General features: G+C 53.8%; 1 protein-coding gene across 4 annotated transcripts; it reads right to left on the reverse strand.

Annotated features, from left to right (window-relative positions):
• Positions 1 to 1,220: 1,220 nt before the first annotated feature.
• XKR5 (XK related 5) lies at positions 1,221 to 26,516 on the reverse strand. 4 transcript variants are annotated; one of them, XM_023252292.2, is made up of 7 exons: positions 26,355 to 26,516; positions 24,271 to 24,454; positions 14,994 to 15,178; positions 13,724 to 13,933; positions 11,393 to 11,562; positions 5,179 to 5,290; positions 1,221 to 2,864 (listed from the first exon to the last, which is right to left on the reverse strand). In XM_023252292.2, exons 1-7 carry the CDS (start codon positions 26,410 to 26,412, stop codon positions 1,753 to 1,755), a joined length of 2,031 nt encoding a protein of 676 aa, XP_023108060.2. In that variant the 5' UTR covers positions 26,413 to 26,516; the 3' UTR covers positions 1,221 to 1,752. The 4 variants fall into 4 exon arrangements, with proteins under 4 accessions (XP_023108060.2, XP_044911114.1, XP_044911115.1 ...); XM_045055179.1 differs by lacking the exon at positions 26,355 to 26,516 and adding an exon at positions 25,515 to 25,872; XM_045055180.1 differs by lacking the exon at positions 26,355 to 26,516 and adding an exon at positions 25,415 to 25,872.
• Positions 26,517 to 26,548: the final 32 nt, after the last annotated feature.

The following is a 26,548-nucleotide window of genomic DNA, read 5'->3' on the forward strand; positions in this document are numbered from 1 at the left end:
ACCCTACTCAGCCTCCCGTCAGCCTTTCACCTAGGCCTGCCTGCGTGTTTCTCTCTGCTGTGTCCGGTTTTAGCAAAGAATCCTCCAAATGCTCCATGTCTGACCACCTTCTGTATGTAGATGGTCAGATTCCGCAGAGACTGCCACCCCCAGGCGGAGTCTGGCGGCCCGGCCTGCCTCCAGGAGGAGGTCTGTTCGGCTGCGTGAGTCAGAACCTTCCCTTACCTCTCGGGCTTCCTCAGTACATTTCTGTCCACTGACCTCTCCCCTGCTCCTGGACTCTCGGTTCCCACTCACCCGTGCTGCATCTGGAGCTGAGCCCAGTTGTAGACTTCTCTCTTTCCCCCATTGCAATGGTCCTCAGCACCACCTGTCTGCATGGCTGGAGCTACTGTCCGGCTGTGGTGTTTCTTGGACACTCTCCCGCCGGGCGGTGGCCTGAGGTCCCTTGTCGTTACCTGTTGTACCAGGAGTTCTGAGCCACAGTCTGCTGCGTCCCGCTGGAATACGCAGCCAGCAACAGGGTCACTGACGGTCCTACAGCTCACCACACTTCCTCTTTGGGGCTTGAATACTGTCCCTGAACCCAGAGGTGTTTGTGAAGGTAGAAAAGACCACATGCAAACATGTGGGGACTGCCTTCTGCTTCGGTGGCTTATGCATGCACTTAAAAATTTATTTTTAATTTTTAAACTTGTTTTTTAATGTTTATTTTATTTTGAGAGAGAGAGAGACAGAGAAAGTGGGGTAGGGGCAGAGAGAGAGGGAGAGAGAGAATCCCAAGCAGGCTCTGTGCTGTCAGTGCAGAGCCCGACTCGGGGCTCCGTCCCACAGACCGTGAGATCACGACCTGAGCTGAAAGCACGAGTTGGACACTTAACCGACTGAGTCCCCCAGGAGCCCCTATGCCTGCACTTTTTACACCAGCTCTGAAGGAAGGCTTGCAGAAATGATGTGAATGCCTGTCTACAAAGAGCCCAGTTTAGGGGAAGAAGAGAAAGAAATAGAGAAGGAAATGGACAGTGGCCACACTTCTCGCCCGGCGAGTCCAGACCACAGGTAGTGTCCCCTGTGGAACGGAGGAGGGAGCCAAGTGTGGGGGTAGAGGAAATGGAGTGTGAGGTCCGGGCTGCCGGCTGGCCGGCCTGCGGGGCAGGCGTCTGCAGGGTCAGCAACAAACGTAGCATTTTTTTTTCTGCCAAAGGAATCTCAGGATGACATTTGCATTCTTCCGCTATGTTGATGATGAGAAGCACAGCTTTCTCATCTGCTTCCAGAAAGGGCTTGCATTATCTTATCATGGAGGTCCGTAAAGTGATACAGGGAGAATACATTTTTAAGGGACTGATCATCCCCTCGTGTCAGCAGAGGCAAACTGTAACGAGAACTCACAATGAAACGGAACCCTGGGCTTTCTTTACCTTTGACTTTCGTGGAAGCCACAGCAACAAAACTAAGGTTAAATTAAATTTAAAAATCAGGATCATATCGTTGGTAAAAGGAAGCGGGCAATTTTGACGGGAAGCCCCTTGTCCCGCTCCCACAGCGTGACAGGAAAGTGTGTCCTGTGCACACGTGTGTACGGGGAGCTCGCCAATAATCTGGTCCAGCTCGTTCACGCTTCAGTTGTGCAAACAGGTCCGGGGGATACACGGAGGGCAGAGGTAGAACTGGGATTCTCCGGTCTCAAATCTCAAAGCCCAGGGACCAGCGTGACTCGGCCGCCTGTCGCCCTGCCCGCCGGGACTGCGGTCACATGGAGAAACTTGGCATGGTCCTCGGCCGGGCCCTCCCGCCGCAGTCCCCGTGGGCAGGCTCACACTTGGGGGTGGATGTGAGGCAAGGCTCGTCTGCGGGCCTCAGACTCACCTCTGGTAATGCCATCCGTGTCCCCGCAATGGTGGGAAGATTCAGGTCCCCCATGGGCTCCTGCTGTCCCCCACGCTCTGAGCCGCCCAGGGCTCTGCCGGGCAAGCCTGTGCTGGGGTGGAAGCTGCCGGTGCGGCCCGGGCCCAGGATCGGGCTAATGCTGGCCATGGTGGCAGGGAAGGGCCGAGTGGCCGGCCGAGGGGAGGGCTCCGAACTCCTCCCAGACAGGGGTGTCTGCGAAGTCGCCTGCCCGGCTTCCCGCTGTGGGGACGTGGCCCCCTCGGCCGTGGCACTAAAGTACAGGGTGGCGCTCTCCTGTCCTGCCCCTCCTCTCCGGTCACCTGCACCCCTGCCCTGCAGCGGAGAAACCGCCTCGGCTCCTTCCCTGGGGCTGCCCTCCCTGGGTGCAGCTGACCACCGCCGGCCAGGAGCTTCGTCTGGATTGTCGCCGGCCAAAGAGACGTAGCTTGAGGTGTCCAGCAGGTCGGCCTCTGCTTTCTGGACAACTTGAGACTCACAGCCCTTGTCTGAGGAGAGGGGGTCGTGGGGTGACGATGCAAGCTCCTTCTGGGAAAACCTGGGCGTCATCTGATGGTTGCGGTGTTGGCTCAGTCCCCACTCAGGGGGACCGAAGAAGCCAGGACCGTCTTTTCTGAAGGCTGCGTTGATCTTAGACACATTTCCTGTTTTGAGGGCAAGTTTCACCAACAGCCAGTGATGGTGACCGAGGAAGGAATCTTCCTGAACGATCTGGCTTTCCAGCCCAGCCTCTGGGGGTCCCCACTGTGGGCTAGGGGCCCTACCCAGATGTGTTAACTCACAACTGTCCCCCGGGCTCCCTGGCCTCTCTCCAGCTGCGGCCGAGGCCCGGGGAGAAGATCCTCTCTCCGCTCTATCACCCACGGCAGTGCCACGGACCTCTGTCACAAAGCCCCGCCAGATGTCTGTGGACTTAGGGTGTAGCAGGCTGTAATAAACTACCAGCGAGATACCGCCTAGAAGAGAAGAAAAAGAGGAACATAAGGTCATGTTCTTTGACGTCCTGTATCCTCCCCACGGCTTGAGAATTCCAGAGTCTGGATTTCTGGACAGAGGAATAGAATTGGGATCTCAAACGTGATCTCTTGCTGGAGACTCAGACCTGGATATTTTGGGGGCATTTAAGTAGGCTCCGGCTTCCGCAAGCTGCAAATATTCCTAAACTGAAAATCCTGATAGCCAGGTCAATAACCTGTTGATTCTATGACTTCTTTCTCGAGGCACCCTAGATGGGGGGGTGGGGGGGACACGCGAGTGTGTTACGTGTGTTTGTGCTGCGTGTGAGGTGTCTCGTAGAAATGCTCATTTCACTTTCAAGTGACTGGAACAAACACTCAGAAGGCAAAACCATCCACACGCCGGCTGACGGACTCCAACGCTCGAGGAGGGGGCGGTCAGGATAACCTCAAAAACAAGCCCCAAGGAAAGGCTGACCACAGCCATCAAGGAGCCCGTATCAAGGAATTTCCATGAGCAGCAGCAACACTTCCTCTGTGCATAAACATCTTAATCACACTGTTGTCAGTGCGATTTATTTTGATCAGAAGTGTTGACGACGGCAATAATTTCTTTAGCAGAGCATTCCAGTAGCCTCCCACGTTATTTCCAGTTTCCTGTTGTACTAGATCAAGCGCCTGGTTTCAGGGCACTCATTATAAACAGCAAGAAGTCTGAAGCCGGAGCGGGGGGTCAAAGCCCCGGAGGGGCTGGCAGACGGCAGGGTGATGGAGCTGGGGGTGGAGGTGGGGCTGACACGTGGTCCCGTGGATTCTCCCCGAGGACTTCTGGGGGATGAGGCGTGGGGGGGTAACAAAGCGGGCCTCCTGAGGGGGAACGGAGACAGCATTCCCGTGGGGTGAGTGTTGGCTCTGCCGTGGGCACCCCTCAACCCATTTCTACCCGCTATTCTGAGTTCTCACGATGCTGGTGGGGGAGAGGTCACCCTTCTTTTATGATGAGCCACCCAAGGTCAGAAAGGGGAAGTAAGTCCCCTCATCAGCCAAGTCCAAAGTACACACGTTTCATGGGTAGCCTTTCGGCCAGGCCATGTCATGCACAGGGTTCTGGGTTGTGGCCCCAGGCTGGCATACAGTAGGAGCTCAATAAATGTTGGTCAAGGGAGCTCAAGATGTGAGCCAGCGCTGCCAGCTTTAAAGCCTGTGTGCCTTTGGGTGGCTCAGTCGGTTGAGCGTCTGACTTCGCCTCAGGTCATGATCTCACAGTTCGTGAGTTCAAGCCCCACGTCGGACTCTGTGCTGACAGCTCAGAGCCTGGAGCCTGCTTGATCTGTGTCTCCCTTGCTTTCTGTCCCTCCCCTGCTCACACTCTCTCTCTCTCAAAAATAAATAAATAAACATACATTAAAAAAAAAAACAGCTTATAAAGCCTGTGTGCCTTTGACTAGAGCTCACTCACCATCTTCCCACTGAGGACGCCCTCCGGGGCCACTTGGGAGTCAGGGGTTCGGGCAGCTCCGGAAAGAGGGGGAGAAGGATCGGCAGGTGTCTCTGTCTGAGCCCCGGGGCTGACCCTTGTCCCCAGCTCCCCAGTCACTGTGCCCTGGGTCACCACGCTGAGAATGAAAACACCTTTCCTCCCTCCCTCCTTTATTTTCACTTCCCAAGAGCAGACAGGAACTCCCTTTCCAGCTCACGGCCATCTGTGAAGCCAGGTTAACGCGGCAGGCACGGCGTGCTCTGAGTCATACACTCATTCACAAAACCAAGCTGATGATCTGAAACTGCCAGGCACCGTGTAGATGCCAGATGGGAGTAGGGTGTGAGTCCCAGCTCCGCCACCTACACCGTGTCTGATCTTACGGCACATTATTTAACTTCCTCTGTGCCACGCTGCTCAGCTCTGAATTGGGGGTAAGTCGGCACCCACGTCCTAGGGTTCCTGTTGGCATACAGCACGGGGCGTCATGTTGGGGATCCCTGCTCTGCTCCCCGATGCTGGGATGCTGAGGTGGAAAGGAGAGGGAAGTCATGTGCTGGACCCCAGCCAGAAGCCCGGGGAGGAGGCCCCACCCACGAGTCATTTTTGATAGAAGTCTACAGTGTGGGTCCAGATTTTCTCGGGTTCCGGATGAAGGCCGCGTTCAGTGTCTGGGGCCCTGGTGGGGGCACAACCGGAGGCACAGTGAGCTCCACTCCTTGGTCTCCACCTCACGCTCCTGAGCATCACTTCCTGCCCTTGGAGTCAGTTTATGGTAAAGAAAAAAGGTGGGGGCGGGGAGGGAGGGAACGAGAGGGCAACGTGGGGCCTTACCAATCAGAAATCCAGACAAGACTCCAGCTATGGTCCACAGGCTGGTCCGGGAGGCCCCCTGGAGAAAGTCAGTGGCCAACAGCAAAAGGACGATGTTCTCCAGCAGCATAATCTGTGGGACCGAAAGGTAGAGTCGGCACCGAAAGTCAGGTGCACGTGGCCTCGGGGACGCTCACCCTAAACTCTGCAGCAGTGTCCTTCAGTGTTGGAGCCTCTGTCCTCAATGTCCACTGGGGTCCCCACGGCTGACCGGGCCACCCCGTCCCCACAGAAGCAGGGTCAAGGTCTGAGAGAGCTTCTCTGGCAAAGGGGGAATTCTCCCTGTTTTCAATGCAGCTCATTAAAATGTCTGCAGAATCGTAAGTGCACGTGCAAGGTAAGGGCATAGCCCACGTGGCCACGGTGGCTCCCTCCGCTGAGTCAGGTGGGCTGAGGGAGGAGACTTTTATTTCCGGTTTTATACATTTCATGTTCTCACGCTGAGTGCATGTGTGTCTGAGTTTTATCGCGCATTAAATAAAAGTATGCGCAGAGCTCATAGTGCCATCGAGTTCCAGTACGCTAGGTCACAGACTTTGATAAGAGTGTTAGTATTGTTTGTTCAATTATTTGCCTCTTTAGAGGTAAATTTGGCCTGTGGCCCAAGGGAACAGCAAGGAAAGCCTTCCTCCGCGGTCCAAAATGGCGGCCGCTCTTGCAGAAGGCTCTTTGTACCCCCCCATCCAGGCTGGCTTCTTAACTTTGGTTGCCAGTTTTTATATATTATATATTATATATTAAATATATTTCTTTATATATTATATATTCTTTATAATATATTATATATTAAATATATTTATATAATATATATTAAATATATTTCTTAAAATAAGTAAACAAACTGGACATAATTAGAAGATGATACATTCCCATACTATACAGGAGGCATTAAGAAATTAAGAAATTCTAATACTGGTAGGCCAAAAGTCTTAGGAATCTTTGCCATGCTCATTCATGGGCCCCATTTTAACTCCAGGAAAGTCAAATATGGAAAGAACTAAAAATGTTATTAAGAGCTACTTAACAATCCTAAGAATGCTCACTCTCCCCAGGCCTTTAGGCTCTGGGCAGCAGTGTTTCAAAGGTCCAGCAGGCATATTGCAGCAGTAAATGACATTACCCACCAGCCCAGTCCACAGACCGTGGGGTCTGTCTCTCTCTGCTCCTTACATTAACCACGTCTCGTCAGCTCTCTGGTCTGTGGAGCCAAATTCTTATGTCTGTCTCAAATTCATTGCCGTTTTGCCTATCCTCACTGCCACCTTCATAGTTGTGATCCTGTCACTACCTATCCGGGTCCTATGGTTTCCTGTCCGGGTCCTTTGTTCCCTGTCCACAATCACTCCTCCACACCGCTGCCGGGCGATCTGTTTCACCTACAGAGCAGACCTTGTCATCTCCCCCAACACACCTCGAGACAGCCCCATCTCAACCCAGGGCCATTGAGACCCCATTCCCTGACAGTGTGAGCGATTCTGTTTATAGCGCATCCCGAAGTTTCCTTTCCAGAGTAACCCTCCAACATGCGGTTCCCACCGCATGATGGGAGATGTGATGGCCATTACGGGAGACCATAATGGCAGATGTGATGGGCCAGCCTGCATGGATGCTGTCTGGATGCCCGGACGGTAAAACAGTATTCCGGAGTGTGTCCGTGAGGGCGTTTCCAGAAGAGGTTAGCGTTTGAATCAGTACACTGAGTAAAGACCAGGACCCTCAGCAGTGCAGGTGGGCCCCATGCAACCTGTGGGGGGGGGGGTCCCAATAGAAGACAAAGTGGAGGAAGAGTAAATCCTACATCTTCTTGAGCTGACCTCCTGTCCTGGGACGTGGGAGCTCCCAGTGCTCGGTCCTCTGGACTCAGACTGAATTACACAACGTTTTCCTGGTTCTCCGGCTTCTAGAAGGCATACCGTGTCCTATCTCAGCCTCCAAAATTGTGTACGCCAATCCCCATAATAAATCTCCTCTTATGTGTCTCTGCGTGTCCTCCGGGTTCTGTTTCTCTGGAGAACCCTGACTGATACGATGCCATTCCGCTGACATAGACTCTCTCCTTGACCAAACCTGACGCAGATCCGCATCTCTAAGCCCTCTCCTTGACCAGGCCTCAAGCTGGGCCGATGAAAGTTGCAGACACGTAGAACAAATGCTTCTGTCCATCACTGCTCCCCTCCCCCCGCCCTCCCCCAACACACACGTTGAGAGACCTGAACGAACACTAACACAGTTCCTAGCCCCTCAAGGCTGTGTCCCGAGGGTGAGGACCTTGGCCCTAGTCCCGTTTCTGCCCAAGGAAGCAATGCTGCTTGGAAGACTTCCTCTTCGTTCCAGCTGAAATCTGGTGAAAGGCCGGTAGCCCCTGAACCCCCTCTTGGACCTGTTGCTTTATAAAGCTTGTAAGTGCAGGGGTGCCTGGGTGGCTCAGTCGGTTGAGCGTCTGGCTCTTGTTTTCGGCTCCGGTCGTGATCCCACTGTTTTGTGAGTTCAAGCCCCGCCTCAGGCTCTGAGCTGACAGTGTGGAGCCTGCTTGGGATTCTCTCTCTCTCTCTCTCTCTCTCTCTCTCTCTCTCTCTCTCTCTCTTCCTCTGCCCCTCCCCTGCTCAGGCTGTCTCTGTCTCTCTCAAAATGAATTTTAAAAAAAAGCAAGCAAGCAAGCAAGCTTCGGCATACAAATCCTTTGTCTGCATCTCTGAGGTGTAAATTGTCTGCAATCCAGAAGGACGGTTTCTTTGAGCCTTGAACATTCAAGATCACCCTCCAGGCCCCCCGGGGGCGTGGGGGCGGGGCGGGGCTCGCTCTTACTTGCATGAACTACAGCTTTCTGTCATCCAGATACGAGAAGTGGGCGCCTCCGCCAGATAAATGCCAACCAGAAAACCAGATGTCACAGTCCCATTAACCACCTCTCTCCCACCTTTCCCCTGACCCTGCTCAAATTTCCTTTCCCCTGACCCTGCTCAAACGGCCCCTCCGTGTCCCCATCTTCCCTTTAAAATGCGCAGTCACGTCCGCACAAACGGACTGAGGTGGGCTCATGCTGGACCCTCTTCCCTGTTGCGGTGGACGTCATTAGCTCTATTTTCGTTGCCGTTATTTACTTTTTAATTTTTAAAAATATTGATTTATTTTGGAGAGAGAGAGAGAGCACGAGCAGGGGAGGGGCAGAGAGAGAGGGAGACACAGAATCCGAAGCAGGCTCCAGGCTCCGAGCTGTCCCCACAGAGCCCGACGCAGGGCTCGAACTCACGAACCGTGAGATCGTGACCTGAGCCAGAGTTGGACGCTTAACCGACGGAGCCCCCCAGGCGCCCCTCGCTGCATTCACTAGTTTCTTCCACACCACCACACGTATGTCCCTGACACTCTTTATTTTGCTTCTGTCGCATTTGCCTCAAACGCTCCTGAGCCCTCACCGCCTTTTCTTCAGGCCACGTTCATCTCCCGAGACCGGCTCGAAGGTCGCCTCTCGTACAGCCTTCTCTGGCATTCCTCTCTCAGCCTCTGTACTCCTGGGGGGTCTGGTAACGTCATTTCTCTGGCCCCCGTGGTTGCGTTCACGGGTCTGTGTCTCTGGCCGCTGAGAGTCGACTTTTGCACACCCCGGCATCTGAATCCATTTCTGGCGCACGGAGGAAGCCGCGTGTGCAGGCTCAGGTGAGCGAATCGATGACACGTGAACCAGGGCAAACCTGGCTTTCCCGTCACATGTCACCCAGGGCCCGGCTTCCACCTTGTGAGGGAGAAGTTAAGGTGAATGGTTCTCGATGACACCGAACATCAGCACCACGTGATGCGGCTTCTCAAACGCGGATTCCAGGGCCCCACTCACACCTGTTGGCTGGAATCGCTGACAAGGCACCTGGGAATCTACCTCGAAGAGGCTCCCTGAGCGCCTGTGACAATCGCCCAGGCTGAGAAGGGGTCGCACAGAGGCCCGAGGCCTTTCCAGCTCAAACGCTCCTGGCTGCCCTGCCCGGCCACAGCTGGCCTTGTAGCAGCAGACCAGCTGGATTTGAATCCTGCCTCTGTCTGACTAGATGCCTGGCCATCCTATGCCTCAGTTTCTGCATCTGTAAAATGGGTTTCGGTTCATCCGGCGTTGTGAGAAATAAAGACAGTTAATGAGCTTAGAACAGCGGCTGGTGCAGGATGATCCTGCCCGAACCGTTAGCTATTCCTAAGGATTCCGTTACGATTCCCAGGGTTGGAAGATGAGAACAGGAGGTCACAGGGGGACAGGAACACATCGTGGCACAGAACCTACAAGATTACAAATGCTTCGTACTCTTGTTGAGCGAATCAATGAGAGAAGAATTGTAGAAGTTCCTGCTTTGACCTTGGAGACAGCTTTCCATGATTTAAGCAAAGCCATTAGCCATTGAAAACCAGAGCTACCCCAAGCCCCCAGGCCCACCCCCCCTTAGCAAGTGGACTTCCAAGTACTCTGTACTCTTTTGGCTTTTGGAATAACAACAACAGACGAGGAGGCAGCATTAACATTCTCTTTGCCGACACTGCACTTTACCCCAAAGGAGTGACATTCTGTGGGGGCCAGGACCCGTGTCTCTTTCCCAGGAAGGCGCCTGTTGGGGAAGGCGGTCCAAGAAAGGACAGATGGCAGGCCTGACATTTGAGGGGTGTTGGCAGGAGGCTGGGACCAGACGCCCAGGGATCAGGGCGCGGCCTGGGCAACCTCGCTGGCCAGCCTGTGGCCCTGGACGTGCCTGGTCACCTCTGTGGGTGGAGTCCCTAGCTGTGATAAGCCTGCAGAGGTCTGTGAGGCAGAGCAAGAGGGCTGGACGATAAATACATGTGCACCTCAGGACTGTCCACCTTCTGTCTTTCCCGCTTAATTGCCTTGCCCGCGGGCCCAGTGACAGAGTAAGTAAGTGGGCTGGGAAGGACCGAGTTTTCCTTTCCCTTCCTTACGTAGCAGCCTCTCAGACTCCAGGGGCTAGGCTGGCGAAGGTGTGACTGTGACACAGCCACGCAGGTGACCTCTCTCTGGATGCTTCCAGCTTATCGGCCACACCCGCAGGGGCATGGACTGCTCTGCACACCCGCCCTCTTCCCGCACAGCGACATGGGTACCGTTATTCCTGGTTCTCAGACGGGGAGGTCGAGGCCTGGAGCGGCTCTATAACTTGTCCAGCACCACTCATCCTCACCGTCTGTGGACCCCGTAGCCTGCAGGGCTGATAAGCCGTTCGGGGCTCCCCTAATAGCAGGAGGTGACCACACCACCACCGCTGTCTCCTGGACACCTTCCGTCTGCTCACAGCTCCGTCCTAGAGGGTCCGCTCCCCTGAAAGTCTCTTTCCCTTTCTATCATCAATAATGGCCACGACGTGTTGGTTATTTGGTGCCAGGTTATGTATTTAATCTTCACTGGGGGCCCTGAGAAGTGGGTGGATCTTATAAAATTATCACAGCCACGCTGAGAGACCTTGCTCCTAATGTGCGATGGAAAAACAGACTCAGGGCGTTTCAATCCTTGGCCAAGTGGGTTGGTGACAGTAAATGGCGAACCACGGTCCCACAGAAAGTGCCTGATTCCAAAACCGGTGCTCTGAGGCGCTGGCTGCATTTTCTCTCCGTTGCTCTTTGCAATGCAGCTAAACTTCCACCTTCTAGAAAGGGCGCCTCTGCTCATCCGACAGGAAGTGATCCCCATCATACTCGTGAATTCAGACCGTTGGTCTTCCGGGATTTACCCACGTTCTGCCTCGTCGTTCAGTTATTTGGGAATGGAGCCCATCCCCCCTACTGGGCTAGAAGCGGCCCAATGACAGGCATTCTCTCACCTTCGTGGTTTTCCCACTGTCCTAAGAACACGACTGGAACTCAGTAATGACAGAGCTACTAGGACGCTGTGTATATGACATTGACATAGGTGAGCTGTGATTATAGTTATCAGATGTAGACAGTGTCCAAAAAACACAATTAACCACGTAGGAAAAACCGGAGGTCAGATTGCGATTTATAGAGCCTGTCCCTGTCACGACAGTGATTCCTTTTAGAATTTTTCCTAAGACCAAGCTATTCCTCCTTCAATAGATGTGCATGCACAAGTACACGCACACATGCATGCACACACTTACACCCGCGTGCACTCTATACATATGAAATTTGTAACATTAGCAGTAAAGAAAGCCAGCATTGCCCCACTTGCCGTATAGAACATGGCCATCCGGTTTCTGGAAGGGCTGTCCCAGAAGTTGAGGTAGCAGAGGATGTACGCGGCCCCCACGAGCAGGTTGAACAGTCTCCAATGGCAGGTGCTGTCGATGATGTCACTCTGCTGTGCCACAAGCCAGAAGGTCATCACCAGCCAGTGGGCACCTGGAGGGAGGCAGGCCGTGGAAGTCAGGGTCCCGGAGGGGACCCGGGGAGGGGGAGGGGCACGGACATGGAGACCCGGGGCTCGGAGCCGTCCTCTCTGTCCTGACCACACCTGACTCAGCATCCCAGAGGAGAGATCAAAACCCAGGAGAGACTCACAGGGCACAGAAAACTAGCAGCTTTTCTCTTTGCCTGTAGTATCTCATCTGATCCTCATAAAAGGTAGTTGAACTAATTTGGGGACAAGCACACAAAGGCTAGCTTCAAGGACACTTCCCAAACACTATGTACTGACTCTCTTCCAGTTCCAGGAGGTGCCTAAGGAGGCTGTTACGAACCTCATGGCTCACTATTTTTTTTTTTTTTTGAGAGAGGGTGCAAGTGAGCGAGAGGCAGAGAGAAAGGGAGAGAGAGACAGAAGTGGGTCTCGTGCTCACCTGATGGGGGCTTGAACTCAGGAACTGTGAGATCAGGGCCTGAGCCATAGTTGGCTGCTTAACCAACTGATGAGCCACCCAGGCACCCCTGGCTCACTATTGTTTACTAGTTCAAGAGCTGAAAACATCTGCATCCAAAGGAAAGATCTGTATGTGGTCCAGCTATAATTTTTATTCCCCTATTTTAAGATGAATAATATCTTACTGAAGTTTGAGCTGAATTTGTTTTTAAAAAAATGAATAAAAAAGCTCATCTCTCTTTAGGAGCACAATTTCTTTCAAAAATTTCTCCTTCCTGCCAACAGGTGTATTAATGTTTGTTCCAGGCTTCAGTGTAAATATCTGTCAGTGTCTCCTGTTCTCTTAAAACATGAGTACACTGTTCCTTCTTACAGAGTGCATTGCCTGATGGCCAGAAGAGATACCTCTGCTTGGTGGGGACACCGAGACCCCCGCAGGGCTCCCGCAGGGTCAGGCAGACCCCATAGTCACTCTCACATCCACGTACCTAGACTGAGGGCGGGGGGTGACAGGTGGGCTCAGTGGAGATGCCCTATTTGAAACAGAGAAGATGTCCAAAATCAGCATTCAGAAGAAACGGAGGGCTGTCAGAAGCTGGGCACTGTACATTTTTGTGTTAGGTCAGGACAAGTGGGACCCTACACCTCCCTCCTGTTTTTCAAAATTTTTTTTTCTATTTTTTTTTTTCAACGTTTATTTATTTTTGGGACAGAGAAAGACAGAGCATGAGCAGGGGAGGGGCAGAGAGAGAGAGAGACACAGAATCGGAAACAGGCTCCAGGCTCTGAGCCATCAGCCCAGAGCCTGACGCTGAGCCATCAGCCCAGAACCTGACGCGGGGCTCGAACTCACGGACCGCGAGATCGTGACCTGGCTGAAGTCGGACGCTTAACCGACTGCGCCACCCAGGCGCCCCTCCCTCCTGTTTTTCTACAGAAAAGATCTCAGGCGTGATACAGGACATGGTCTTTCGAGGAGCTCTCACAGCGGCTGCAGCTGTGGTCTGGAGCTGGCCGGGCTGAAGACTGGGCTATCTAAGCCACGGGAGTGTGTCTCCAGAGAGAAGCGCCATATGCAGCCCCCTCCTGGGGGGGTGGGGGGGTGGAGTCTACTCCTCCGTGCTCTTGACTCTAGGCTGGCCATGACTACTTTGACGGGCAGAATACAGCAGAAGCCATGCTGATCCAGCTCTCGGCCGGTCTTAAGGGGACCGGCAGCTTCCCTCTGCTTTCTCTTGGAACCCCCGCCACCCTGTCCACAGCCCAGGCCGCTCTGCTGGAGAGAAAGGGCACGCGGGCACCCGCCGTGGCAGCGAGACCACCGTCTGTGCAGCCAGCCCAGTGGAGCCTCCTTATGAATCCTACAGCACCCACCTGAGGCCCCCCCCTCTGAGCAAGAACCCCCCAGGTGCCCAGCGGGGCCCCCCAGAACCGGGGATGATGGTCGTGAATGGTTACTTTAAGGCATTAAGTTCTTTATATGTAAGTGATGAATCACGAAATTCTATTCCTGAAATCATTATTACACTACATGTTAACTAACTTGGATTTAAATTAAAAAACAAATAAATAAAAATAAATAAATAAATGGCGGGGGATAAAATAAAATGCATCCAAAAAAATTAATAAAAGACCAAAAGGCATTATGTTCCGGGTGGTCTGTTACACACAGCAACAGCCAGCCACAGCATTCGCCCTGCTTACCTCCAAACACTAAAACCCAGACGCGGTGGGCTCCGAAGAAGAGAACCAGACTCAGGACGCGGGCTCCCACCATGCCCATCCTCCAGAGCTGCTGGCAGAGCAGGGCGGCCCAAGGTGTGAAGACGTGGCCCGGCTTCACGAAGCCCATGAAGCAGGCATAGCACACCAGGGCCCAGGACAGCGCGGACCAGGAGCACAGGGCGCTCACGCCTGGAAGGCAAGCAGACAACAACAGTATTGGTGGGCCGTCTCACGTCCCCGTACAGCCCGGCTGCTCACGGGGCATCCCGAACCCAGCACCCGGATGGGCGGGGAGCGCGGCAACTCTGTGCACAGACACGAGCACGCACGCCCAGGAAGAAATGAGGACGCGCGGGAGGCGGTTCCTCTGGTTCCTCTGCACAGCCCAGTGCGTGCTCTTTCCTCGGGCCCTTCCTTTCTAAGCCCTTTAAGAAAAGAGCCCGGGCCACTGACCCTTGCAGCCCTCCGTCCGAGCTCTGTTGGTAACGAAGCAGCTGTAGGAGAACTCCTGAGCAGGGAGCTCCATCCCAAACGTACTTTGCTGGGCAAACTCTCTCTGGTCCCAGCCTTCGGCAGCGTGACAGGCGTGCGCGACACGTGTGGGGAGTGTTTTCCTGTAGCCAGTGTTCCTTCGTGTGGGGGGTTAGTCAGAGAAATAAAGCCAGAACACAAATCGTGCCAGGCCCCACGATAAAGATGGACGGAAGGACGGCACAGTCTTGAGTTTTAGGTACTTTGTGTAAGCACATACAAATGTGGGCGCTCAGCAAAGAGGGAGGAGGAGGAGGAGGCTGGCAGAGAATCAAGAAGTGACCAGGAGAAAAAGAGAGAGAGAGAGAGAGCCGACGCCACAGAAAACGTTGACTGGTAACACTGGTGACGTTTCGTGGGCCAGACTTGTTCTTGGACGGTTAGGCCTCTGGCTGTGTCAAGCTAGGCCAGGGCCTGAGGACATGGGAGACGCTGAGGCACTGATGCCCCTGAGGAGCAGCGTGTGGTTCCTTCCCAAGGCACGTCTGGGTCATGTGACTTCGCACAATTTCTGCCTTGTGGACTGACCCCACGAAGGAAGCCAACCTCAAACAGATACCTGTTTTAGCTGCCATCTCATGCCAGGGAGCATGGGCGGCCCTAATCCTCCCAAGCAGGGGCCGATCTTGGGTTGCAAGTTTTTTCTAAGTAAGGCATCCGTTGTAACTCCCCTGGGGAAGTCTCGGGGGGTCTGCGCTCGGGGTTGGACGTGTCTCACCTGGCACAACATCTGTGAAGTCCGAGGCGAGGAAAACATGCGTCTGGAGGAGCAGGTGGGGCCCGGTCTGGAGGAGGGCTTCCAGGAGGCGGAGGGCGGACAGGTCGGCCTCCTGCAGCAGCAGCTGGCCTCGGCTGGAGGCTTCCCGCTCCTTCTGTAGAGCAGTGGACGCGGCGTCCCAGTGCCTAAGGATGAGCGAGGGCTCGGGGTGCAGAGTCAGACTGTGACAGCTTTAACAGGATGCCTCACCCCCTTTTCTGGCCTATCATATACAGCATCCTAAATTTTGTTTTAATACATGTGTATATTTTTTTGAGAGACAGCGAGTGAGCATGAGCAGGGGAGGGGCAGGGAGAGAGGGAGACAGAATCTAAGCAGGTTCCGCACCATCAGAACAGAGCCCGACGTGGGGCTTGAACTCACAAACCATGACATGATGACCTCAGCCAAAATCCTGAGTCGGACGCTTGACCGACTGAGCCACGGAGGCGCCCCTCCCATGCGGCATTCTAGAGAACACCACGCTGAAGCGGGCAGGTGTCACTCGGGTGCCACAGTGGGTGATTGCTCTTCACGGGTGGCCGGGAGGGCGGGGGTGGCATGACAGGAGCCTGGACCCAACAGGCTGGCTGGGGACTGCTCAGAGCCCTGCGAGGCGTGGAGCTAACCCCAGCCTGCGTCTTCCACCCCAGGACCTGCTGGGATGGGAATTAATTCACCCAACAAATGCATATTGCAAGACACCATGCTGTCCTTGCTTTAGAGCGTAAAGAAATGAGAGAACTCTCGTCCTCGTCCTCACAGAACGTGGAACTTTGTGCGCCTCTGAAACTGAGACAGGCACAGAGCTGAATAAGGAAGGACGGTGTGTGTGGGGGGGTGCTTCGCTGGGGACCGGGCAAGAGAGACGCCTGGAAGGTGACGGGAAGGTGGGGCTCTGGTGGCCCTGCGAGGTAGCTCAGGCCCTGAATTTCAGGTGATGGGGTTTGGATTTTGCCCTGGAAAAAGGACTTGGCAGACCTGTGTGTGTGGTGTTTGGGGTATGGCTGACCGTGTTCCTATGTGTATGTGATGGACTGAATGTCTGTGTCCTTCCAGAATCCCTAGGCTGAAGTTCTAGCCCCCAGCGTGATGGTTTTAGGAGGTGGGGCCTCCAGGAGGTAATTAGTTTTCGACGAGGCGCTGAGGTGGCCTCCATGATGGGAGGAGTGCCCTTACGAAAAGAGGAACAGCGACCACTCTCTGAGCCTCTGCTCACGTGCACCGGGGCCAGCCACGTGAGCACACACAGCAAGACGACCGCGAGCCAGGAAGCCGGCCCTCACCACGAGCCGAATGTGCGGACAACTTGATCTTGGGTTTGCAGCCTCTGGGACTGAGGAAACAGGTGTCTATTGTAAGCCACCCTCCCAGGCCCTTACACGTACGTGTGTAGGTGTTGTGTGAGCTGCAGAAAGATCAGGAAGACGGCTCGTGTACTAGTCCCAGCAATAACGGCTGCAGGCTTGAGTGAGAACGGAGAACGGGGGTGGGAAGCAGGGAGCAGACGGAGGAGATCTGGGGGGTGGCCGGGGACCTGGTGATGGACAAGGGGGCTGCCGCACGGCGTGCTCTGGACAGAAACAAGCCAGAGTTTCCAGGGGGACGCCCGACGGGCCGGGAGGATATGCCGGCCTCAGACAGAGGCATTTGAGGATGGGGACACGGCACACAGAGGCACACAGACAGCAGTGGCCCAAGGACAGAACCCTGGGGACCGTTCCCACTGAGAGGCCTGCACGAGAAGGAGAAGGCAGGCCAGGCTGGGAGGATAGAAGCAGGAAGCGAGGAGGGCAAGCTTTCGAAAGGACCGCACAGCGGCCAACATCAAGTGCACAAAGCTAACAGGATGCTGCGGGTCTGGAGACCTCCGACCGCCAACTGCCTGTTCCCAGGAGTCAGGCCTGGCCCAGAGGACAGCAGGAAGGGGAGGCCAGTCCCCAGTGGTCCACAAGACTCCGCGATCACAGGCCCTGGGGACACACTGGCTCCCCCAGGCTGGGCGACCTTCCTACGGTGCACGAAAAGCAACCAACACAAAAGAAAAGAAATTAGGAAACGCTCCCGTTCCTGCCTTCCATAAACCCGTCCCAGAAACCTCTGCCGATACTGCCCTGTTACGAAAGCTGTCTGCAAGCTGATATGGATCACCATCCTTTACCACCGGGCGCCGTGGACTTTGGGCTTCCACACAAGGGTCTCCCCCGTGCACCAGTGTCCCTCCCTCATGAGCAGGAACAAGGGAGATCACTACACCTGACTGTAGCAGGTGTCCACCAACTCTAGAGGGACGCGAGCCTGTCTTGTCCGAGTTCAGAAAAACCGGAAGTCATTTCAATTTACCTGCTCCTAGCTCAGAGCACGACACACCTTCACATCACCTGAAAAGCTCCTCTCCAAGGAGCTCCCTGGGGCGCTGGCCGCAGGCCACAAGCCTCCCTGTCATCTCTGGCCAACATGTCCACGGTCAGGGCCGATGGGGGTCCTCTTTGAAACAGGCTTATTCACGGTCCTGAGGGCCCAGGAGAGATGCTTAAGGAAAAGTTTTCCTTTTTCACGATTGGGAATCCTGGATGGGACTGATTTCTTTTTTTTTTTTTAATTTTTTTTTTCAACGTTTATTTATTTTGGGGACAGAGAGAGACAGAGCATGAATGGGGGAGGGGCAGAGAGAGGGAGACACAGAATCAGAAACAGGCTCCAGGCTCTGAGCCATCAGCCCAGAGCCCGACGCGGGGCTCGAACTCACGGACCGTGAGATCGTGACCTGGCTGAAGTCGGACGCTTAACCGACTGCGCCACCCAGGCGCCCCTGGATGGGACTGATTTCTTACTGGGCCTTCGAAGCTGTGACCTCTGACAAGAACACAATGGTAAGGAAAACAACAACAAAGAAAGCCACAACTGTAAACATCAGGGGATTATAGCTTCCCTTTCAGTCCTGAATCATCTGTCCCCGAAGCCTTCACTAGTTCAAGGCGCATTTTCATTGGGCTTTCACCACCTGTTGGAGCTAGCAGGAGGCACAAAAGGAAAGGAAAGATCTTCTCTAGAAGCCCAAGGCTCAGCCGGGGAAAGAAACCACGTGCACCTGGAACGTTTAAGCCGGAAGAAAATCATGTGGAAATGCGCAGTGTGAATGGTGGATCGTGCTGGAACCAGTCCAGGGACCGGGGACGTGGTCAGAGAGGGCTCTCAGGAAAGGAGCGGTGCACGCACCTTGGACAAGCAGCTGGGGAGCGGGGTCTAAGAGAGCGTTTGTGGGGCTGGTGGGCCGGGGCCGAAGAGGGCCCCTGAAAGGGCGGCTGCATGAGGGGAGCAGTGAGGCAGGGGCCGGCCAGCAGGAGCCTCTTCGGGTCTGGCTGAGGGTTTGGAAATAAAGAAGCAGCCAGGGGGAATGCAGTCCACCTGGTGTTCTGAACGGGGATCTGGATACCATCACAGAGTCTGGAAGTCAGACTGAGATCACTGGAAAGCCGTTGGGGATGCCCAGGGTCAGAGCTGGGGCCAGGTGGGGGCGGCCGAGGGCAGGAAGAGGACTGGTCAGTAGCTCCCGTCACATTCCGTCCCTGGGGTTGATGCCTCCATCTGGGTCCCCCTCGCTCTTGCCGGGATTTCCCGCAGCCTGCCGGCCTTTGGTCTCTCCCCAGCATGTCCCTTTGCCTTTACTGTCCCCGCAGCCATCTCCCTAAGTGCCTCATTTGACCATGTGTGTCCTTTGCTTACACCTTTCCAATGGGTCTCAGACGCCTGGAGGGTAGAACCCAAATTCCTTCCCTAGTGACAAGTCCCTGCAGGACCCAGCCCAATCGGTCTCCCATCTAGAAAATTCTTGCCTGTGCTCACATTATGGCAAAGTGCTAGTTGACCAAGCACAGCATCTGAGCGAGCCCTTCTGCCTCTCCATGTGCCTTGGAAGCTGTCTGCTGGGTGGGCCGGGCCTCCGCATCCAGGCGGATTGGGTCGGCCACCTCCTCGGCCCTGACACTAGGGTTCCCTCGCCAGCACCTGGTTCTCAAACTTGAGCTCTAGTCACCTGGAGGCCTGTTTCAGTACAGTTGCTGGGCTCCAGGCTCAGATTTTCTGGTTAAACAGGTGCGTTTGGAGAATCACAGACAGTCTGCTGTGCTGTGATGTGGGTCCAGGCACAGATGGACGACTGGGTTTTTAAGGAGTTCCTGGTGATGATCAGTGGCTGGTGCCCAACCGGCCGACAGCCACTGCTACCGCGGGAGCCTCCCCCAGGCTGTCCCCCAGGGCTGCGAACGCCTTCTCTCTGTTCTTCTGAGTTCCCGGCTTTCGGTTATGTCCCCAGCCAGGCCTCAAAGACCCCATCTCAATCATGGGTATCTAGACCCTTTCGTCACACACGTCACCGAGTGTGAACAAATGCATACTGGGCGGGTCGAGCTGTGTTGGTGATGGTGTGAGATTTCTAGTTGCGTTAGGAACAAACGCTTTAAATTGACCTTTGGAAAGACAGTAGTAGTTCAGCTAATGCAGGCCTTGGGAATGAAGTTTCCCAGCAAGCTGTGCTCTGTCCTCAGTGACAGCTTAAGTAGAAAGTCATACAGGGGCGCCTGGGTGGCGCAGTCGGTTAAACGTCCGACTTCAGCCAGGTCATGATCTCGCGGTCCGTGAGTTCGAGCCCCGCGTCAGGCTCTGGGCTGATGGCTCAGAGCCTGGAGCCTGTTTCCGATTCTGTGTCTCCCTCTCTCTCTGCCCCTCCCCCGTTCATGCTCTGTCTCTCTCTGTCCCAAAAATAAATAAACGTTGAAAAAAAAAAAAAAAAAAGAAAGTCATACATATCCACCTCATCCAGAATAGTCTGTCACAGGCCTACAAGCTCGAAGAGTATGCACACTTCTCTCCACTTTCACACTTTTTGGCGATGTTAAACCTGAGATAGCGAGCAGCTTGAGGTCATGGCTATGGCTATATTTCTTTTAAATCTTTTTTTAAATTGGGGTAAAATACACATAAAACTTGCCATCTTAACCATTTTAACTGTACAGTTCAGTGGTATTAATAATTAATATATGAGGCGCCTGGTGGCTCAGTCGGTTAAGTGTCTAACTTTGGCCCGGGTCATGATCTCAGGGTTCGTGAGTTCAAGCCCCACATCTGGCTCTCTCCTGTCAGCACAGAGACCACTTTGGATCCTCTGTCTCCCCCACTCTCTCTGCCCCTCCCCTGCTTTCATTCTCTCTCTCTCAAAAATAAATAAACATTAAAAAGTTTTTTTAAATGATTAAAGTAATAGAATTTAACACTATAATTTGATAGATCATTAATAATTTGTAGTAATTCATAATGCTGAGCAACCATCACCACCATCCACCCTCAGAACCTTTTTATCTTGTAAAACGGACACTCTGCACCCATTAAACACTAACCTCCCCATGCCCTCCTCTCCCCCGGCCCCTGGCAACACGATTCGACTTTCCGTCTCTATGAGATTGACTACTCTACATGCCTCATATAAGTAGATTACACACTATTTACCCTTTGGGGACTGCCTGACTTTACTTAGCATAAAGTCCTCAAGACCCATCCATGTTGTAGCACTGAAGAATTTCCTTCTTTTTAGGGACTAAATAATACTCCATCAGGTGTGTAAACCACATTCCGCTCAGCCATTCATCTGCTGACTTGCTTTGCTTGGTGGTCCTTCCTGTTTTAGCAATTGCGAATAATGTTGCCATGAACACGGGCATGCAAATATCTTTTCCAGACCTTGCTTTCAACTCCTTGGAGTTCAATTTCCTAGGGAAATACCCAGAAGTACAATTGCTGGACCACACGGTAATCCTGTTGAACTTGTTGAGGAAAATCCATCCTGTTCTCCAGAGTGGCCGCTCTGGTCTGCGTTCCCACCAGCAGCGCAAGAGGGTTCTCCTTTCTCCACATCCTGGCCGACACGTGTTGTTTCTTGTGTTAATTTTAGCCATCGTGACAGGTGTGATGCAGTACCTCATGGCGGTTTTGATTCCCATTTCCCTGATGACAAGGGAGGTTGAGCATGGCTGTATTTTACATACTTTTAAATAGACGTAACCTTAAAATTCACTTCAACTTCCCTTTTAAGAACTTGTAGCTTCCGCTAAAGAAAAATTTCTAAGCCAGGACAGGTCCTAAGGTTGGGATGAGTTACACAGTCCTCCATTGTTTCATGCTGAGGTTCCAAATGGATTCACAGGCTTAAACATTTTTTAAAAAACATGTCCGCAACATGTATCATTATAGTGGAAATGTAAAAGCTAAATGGAGAAAAGTGGCTGATTTTGTTTAAACAAAGGATCACAAATGTCAGGGTCACTTGAATAGAATCAGACTTCCCATCAACATAGTATATATCATTTGGAATAAAAAAATACATATATGTTTTAAGCTCTTGTATTTTTCATAAGGTACTTTGCTTCAAGAGGTTTGTGTTTTCTTAGTTTTCCTGTTCTTAGCAGATTCTTCTGCATTAGGTTATAAAGTCACTTAAAGTGTGATCCATTCTTAAAGGCCAGTCAGGATTGTGCCAAATGCAATTGTTTTGGCTCCCCCTACAGGTGCTTCGGAAAACTGCACTTTTTCTTGAAAGGCTTCTTCGCAGGCTTTAAGACAGTCTTGCAAAATTTAGGGTAGACTTAGAATAAGGACCCCACCTCACCCAGCTTTCTCTCTGGAAACCCAACAGGCCCATCCAGGATGAGATGCAGAATGGTTGCTTTCTACTTCTACTTTCGAAGCTTTCTTCTATGGAGGTGGATTTCTGTTTGTGTTTGGATCTCGGAAACACGGCAAACCTCATAGCTTCTGCTTGCACGGGCTGTTTATAAGACAGGGAGTCAAATTTGTGGCTCACCGTGAACAACTGTCCGTTTTCACTCTGTCCTGTTTTCTAGCATTATCGTTCCTCTTCCTGGCTTTTCTCATGTCTTTTTATTTTGTCCTTGTAAATTATGTGGGTTTTTAAATTTTTTTTAACATTTATTCATTTTTGACACAGAGAGACAGAGCATGAACAGGGGAGGGTCAGAGAGAGAGGGAGACACAGAATCTGAAACAGACTCCAGGCTCTGAGCTGTCAGCACAGAGCCCGATGCGGGGCTCGAGCTCACAAGCCACGAGATTGTGACCTGAGCCGAAGCCGGACGCTTAACCGACTGAGCCACCCAGGCGCCCCTGTAAATTATGTGGGTTTTTAAAAATTCCCTTTAAACTTACTTTTTTAAAATAAAAAGAGATACAGATGACAAGTTGTCTCTACTGAGGTCTCACTTTCATGACTCTCTTCCCTTATCCATTTTAGTGTTTAAAAACACTAGTGTGTACCAGAAACTCTTAGCACCACTTACGAAATGTTGAGGGAGCATGGGGGAGAAAAGAATCCGGAATCACAGGCGATACCAGCAGAGTGTCGTGGGCCTGACCCAGCCCCATCCCTGAAGAAAGCACTGGATCGGATGGGCCCAAGGGTCCCCACACAGCCCCAGAAGGCAGATTTATCGGGCAATTATTCTGGAAGCTTCTCTCAAGTGACTGGCATTCACTGAACTCTCCTTTTGAATCATCAAATGTTCAGTTATCTAACCTCAAGGTCACATACGTGAGGACCTACAGGGCACCGCAGCCCTTAACGGGTTTCCTACCAGGCTGGGCTGAGGGAAGGAGCTGAAAATACCCACTATGGTGGATGGTGCCCAGCACAAAGGCCTTGAACACAAAGGCCCAGCTTTGGGCAAAACTGCTGTGGCCGCAAATGTGCTTTTGGTGCCTTCAGAGACGGAGGGCTCCAGCTGTGAGCGGCCCAGTGAAATTTGGGGCAGTTGCTTAATGTCCTTACTAGAAGCACCTGCTACATCCTATTCGAGATTCTGCACTGGGTGGAAAGGAGTCATTCCTTTCTGAGACTGATTCCATATGAGGAATCATTCCCTCTTCAGACTCAGCAGAGAAATCAGAAAACTTATTTCAGCTCCTCCAGAGAAAGCCTTGGGGGAAGGCTGAAGGCATAAACCACCCACAGCCCCCAGAAGCACAGCCCAAGATCTCAAACTCGCACTGACTTCCTGAATACCCTTCCAATCCTTGGTGTCTATAACTTAATGAACACTTGAGCTGCATGGCTTTACTGGTATGATCCCCAAACTTTTCTCTCTTTTTAAAAAAGTTTATTTATTTTGAGAGAGAGAAAGAGAGAGAGGAAGGGGCAGAGAGAGGGAAAGACAGAATCCGTGCTGTCAGCATAGAGCCTGATGCGGGGCTTGAACCCACGAACCATGAGATCATAACCTGAGCTGAGATCAAGAGTCAGGTGCTTAACCTTCTGAGCCACCCAGGAGCCCCATCTCCCTTTTTTTTTTTAACATTTATTTTTTTGAGACAGAGAGAGACAGAGCATGAATGGGGAGGGGCAGAGAGAGAGGGAGACACAGAGTCGGAAGCAGGCTCTAGGCTCTGAGCCATCAGCCCAGAGCCCGAAGTGGGGCTCGAATTCATGGACCGCGAGATCGTGACCTGAGCTGAAGTTGGACGCTTAACTGACTGAGCCACCCAGGCGCCCCCCATCTCCCGTTTTTAAAAAAATTCCTGGCAGCTATGGGATTATGAGGTGGCTAAGAGCTGAAATTTGCCATTTACCTAAACTCCCTGCCAGATCTCTCCTGACCCTCCAGGTATCGAGGTGCTCCCAGGGAAAACAGTATCTTACCTGCAGAGGTGAACCACAGGTAAGGCTATTGGGCACTAACTAGGTCCATTGAGGCTGCTTTTTTGTGTGGGAAAAAACAAAAACAAAAAACTAGCTCCCAAATGGCTTCATCCTGAAATGAAGCCTTGATGCAAACGTAACGAGGCCAGTCCTACTGCCTAGTCTGTGGTTAAATCTACATCACCTTCCTCACCTAGGGTAGTAGGGGCTTCAATGCAACTTCCTGAAGCCAGTCACTTTCTATGGCTCCAAAGCCTCGACCAACCAATGGAAACAAGAACAAGACAGAATTCAGCCAAAGCAAAGAAAAAGCTTTCAGAGTCACAGCTGCTTCTGGAAGGAGCCCTCTGATGATAGAGATGCTCAAGGAAGGGCCAGCTGGAAGAGGGGATGCCCGTATCAGAGCAAGGGTTCAAAGCGGGGGCCTTGAGCATTTTCCCAGCCCTGAACTTTTACGACCCCAAGGACAGAAAATGTCCGCTCCTACTGCATGTATGAAATCAGGCTCCAGAGGTGAAAGGAGGCTGTTCTTACCGCTTCCACACGCCGAGCTGAAGGAGGTGTAGCATGACCAACAAGCAATGACCTTGATGTCCATCTGCTCGGAACCACAGATAGCTCAGGCCCTGGACCAAGAAGCCAGGCAGCAGCACAGAAAGGGCCAGCCACCCCCAGAGGGGCTGTCCCGTGATGAAGTAGTAAACCACGGAGCAGAGGCCTGCAGATGAAAGAGGAAAGACGAGGGTGAATGGAAGGCTGGAGGAAGAACGAATGACCGCCAACCCTGCATCCCCAAAACTCAAAGGGCTCTCCACTCGGCCCAGCCCAGGAGCCGGCAGAGCCTGCCAGAGTTCCGGACAGGCGTGAGGTGGAGTGAGGGCACCAGGAAGTTCCAGCGGACCCCAGAGATCAGACACATGGTCATACAGAGGGGCTGTTGGGTTGCATAGGGCAGCACACACCAAATACTTGGCCCCTACTATGTGCATTAAAAAGTGCTAATCCTCAGGGCACCTGGGTGGCTCAGTCGTTAAGCATCTTTGACTCAGTCATGATCTCACTGCTCATGAGTTCAAGCCACACCTGGGGCTCTTGACAGCTCAGAGACTGGAGTCTGCCTGGGATTCTGTGTCTTCCTTGCTCTCTGCCCCTCTTCTGTTCATGCTCTCTCTCTCTCTCTCCTTCAAAAATAAATAAACATTAAAAAAAATTTTTTTTTAAATGTGAATCCTCCTCTTTGGGGATTTATTTTTTTTAATATTTGAGGATGCTAGGGTAGGGTAACAGAGGAGAGTTAGACAAATCTAGGTTGGGATCTGCAGTCTCAGTCAATGAAGTTGGGGGGCGGTGGTGGTGCTTGAAGCTTCCAGGGCTAGTAGATGCACTAATTCACTATAATTATTTTATATGATCATTGTTTGCGTTTTCCAATATTAAAGTTTAAGATGGATTTATGGGCACATAATGCTGTGAACTGTAGTGGAATTGCCCCAGGTCCAGACAGGACCCTGCAGGTCTGGACCGAGGGGGCAGAGCGGCTATTCCCTGCCCCCCCCCTCCCCCCCCAGGCTCTGTCTGGGAGTTGCGACCACCCTGGGCTTCCTGCTCCCCACCCCCTCGTCCCACCGAGGCAAACAGGGTCTTCGGTACAAAGTCTCTGGGTCTCAGGAGGACTCACCGCCCTGCCTAGGTCCAGCAATGCTGTGGCCCTAGTTTGTTCCTGGCTGGGCGGGAAGGAGGGACCAAGGTCTGCGGGACCACCGAGGGTGGGTACTGACATGGGGGTCCTGTGTCTGAGGCCTGCTCGTCGCGGCGCTGGACCCGGGACATTTGCAGCAGCCCTCACTCGGGCTCCTCCCGGGTGCGTGGCCAAGGAGCCTTTGAAACAGCGCAGCGGGGACGCCACAGAGGGACCCACAGGGACAGCGGTTCAAGCTGAGACCCCGCCGACCCGGAGGCAACAACTCGCTCCCAAGGGGAAGGCCGAGAGCCGGAGCGGGCCGGGGTCACCAAACGCGTGCGTGCTGCGAAGGGCGCGGGGTTCCTGGGGTCTGGAGGCCGGGGCCCCATTAGACCCCACGCCTCCCCGCTGAAGCCTCTGCCCGGAGCCTGGCGGAAGTGGGCGGGGCCTCCTCCGCGGCGCCGAAAGAGTTACAAGTTCAAACTGCAAAGGCGCTAAACGGTGTTGCCATCTTGCGTGGCGGGACCGTCTGTCCCCAGCGGGCCGCGTCTGGCCCGGTCCTGCACCCCGCGGCGGACCCCCTGTCCCCCGGGGCCACGCGGACGCCTCCCCCGGCGCCGAGACCCCCAGGCCGGCCCGGGCCCGGAAGAGTCGGGCGCGATCAGGCCCGCGCACGGCACAGCTCGCGCCTCAGCCCCCGCTGAGTTCAGAAGGGCTTTTGCGGAGGGAAGGGCGGAATGCACGTGCCCAGGCTCCGGGGGGGGGGGCGTGCATACGCGGGGTCCCACCTAGGACGGTGACGGGGCGGGGGCGGGGTGCCACCTGCTCGCAGAGCTGAGCGCGGGCCCGGGCCAGGCTGCCCGCCGCGGCAGGGGTGGCGCGGGAGTCCGGAAGGGTCGGGGGGGGGGCAGGAGGGGTGCGCGGGGTGGGCACTCACGCGCGCTCTCCTCGGCCGCCTGCAGCAGGGCCGAGAGCCCCAGGGCCCCCGCGTGCATCGTCGGTGTCGCCGGGCCGCCTCCTGGCCCCCGCCCCTTCCCCTGCCCGCCCCCCGAGCCAGGGAGGCTTCCGGCCCCAGAACCGACGGCGGGGGGCGGGAGGGGCTCGGGGTCCGTGCCGGTTCCTCCCTGGCTG

The sequence above is a fragment of the Felis catus genome, chromosome B1 (genome assembly GCF_018350175.1).
Source record: "Felis catus isolate Fca126 chromosome B1, F.catus_Fca126_mat1.0, whole genome shotgun sequence".
Classification (NCBI taxonomy): Eukaryota; Metazoa; Chordata; class Mammalia; order Carnivora; family Felidae; genus Felis; species Felis catus.

What these genes read in the sequence shown, in the direction of transcription:
- XKR5 (XM_023252292.2), bottom strand. Translation starts at nt 26,412, where the DNA reads ATGCACGCGGGGGCCCTGGGGCTCTCGGCCCTGCTGCAGGCGGCCGAG. An exon ending in GGCGGCCGAGGAGAGCGCGC is followed by an intron (nt 24,455 to 26,354) that starts GTGAGTGCCCAC and finishes TTTCATCTGCAG; the next exon opens with GCCTCTGCTCCGTGGTTTAC. An exon ending in CTGGGTTTTAGTGTTTGGAG is followed by an intron (nt 11,563 to 13,723) that starts GTAAGCAGGGCG and finishes GCCTCCCTCCAG; the next exon opens with GTGCCCACTGGCTGGTGATG.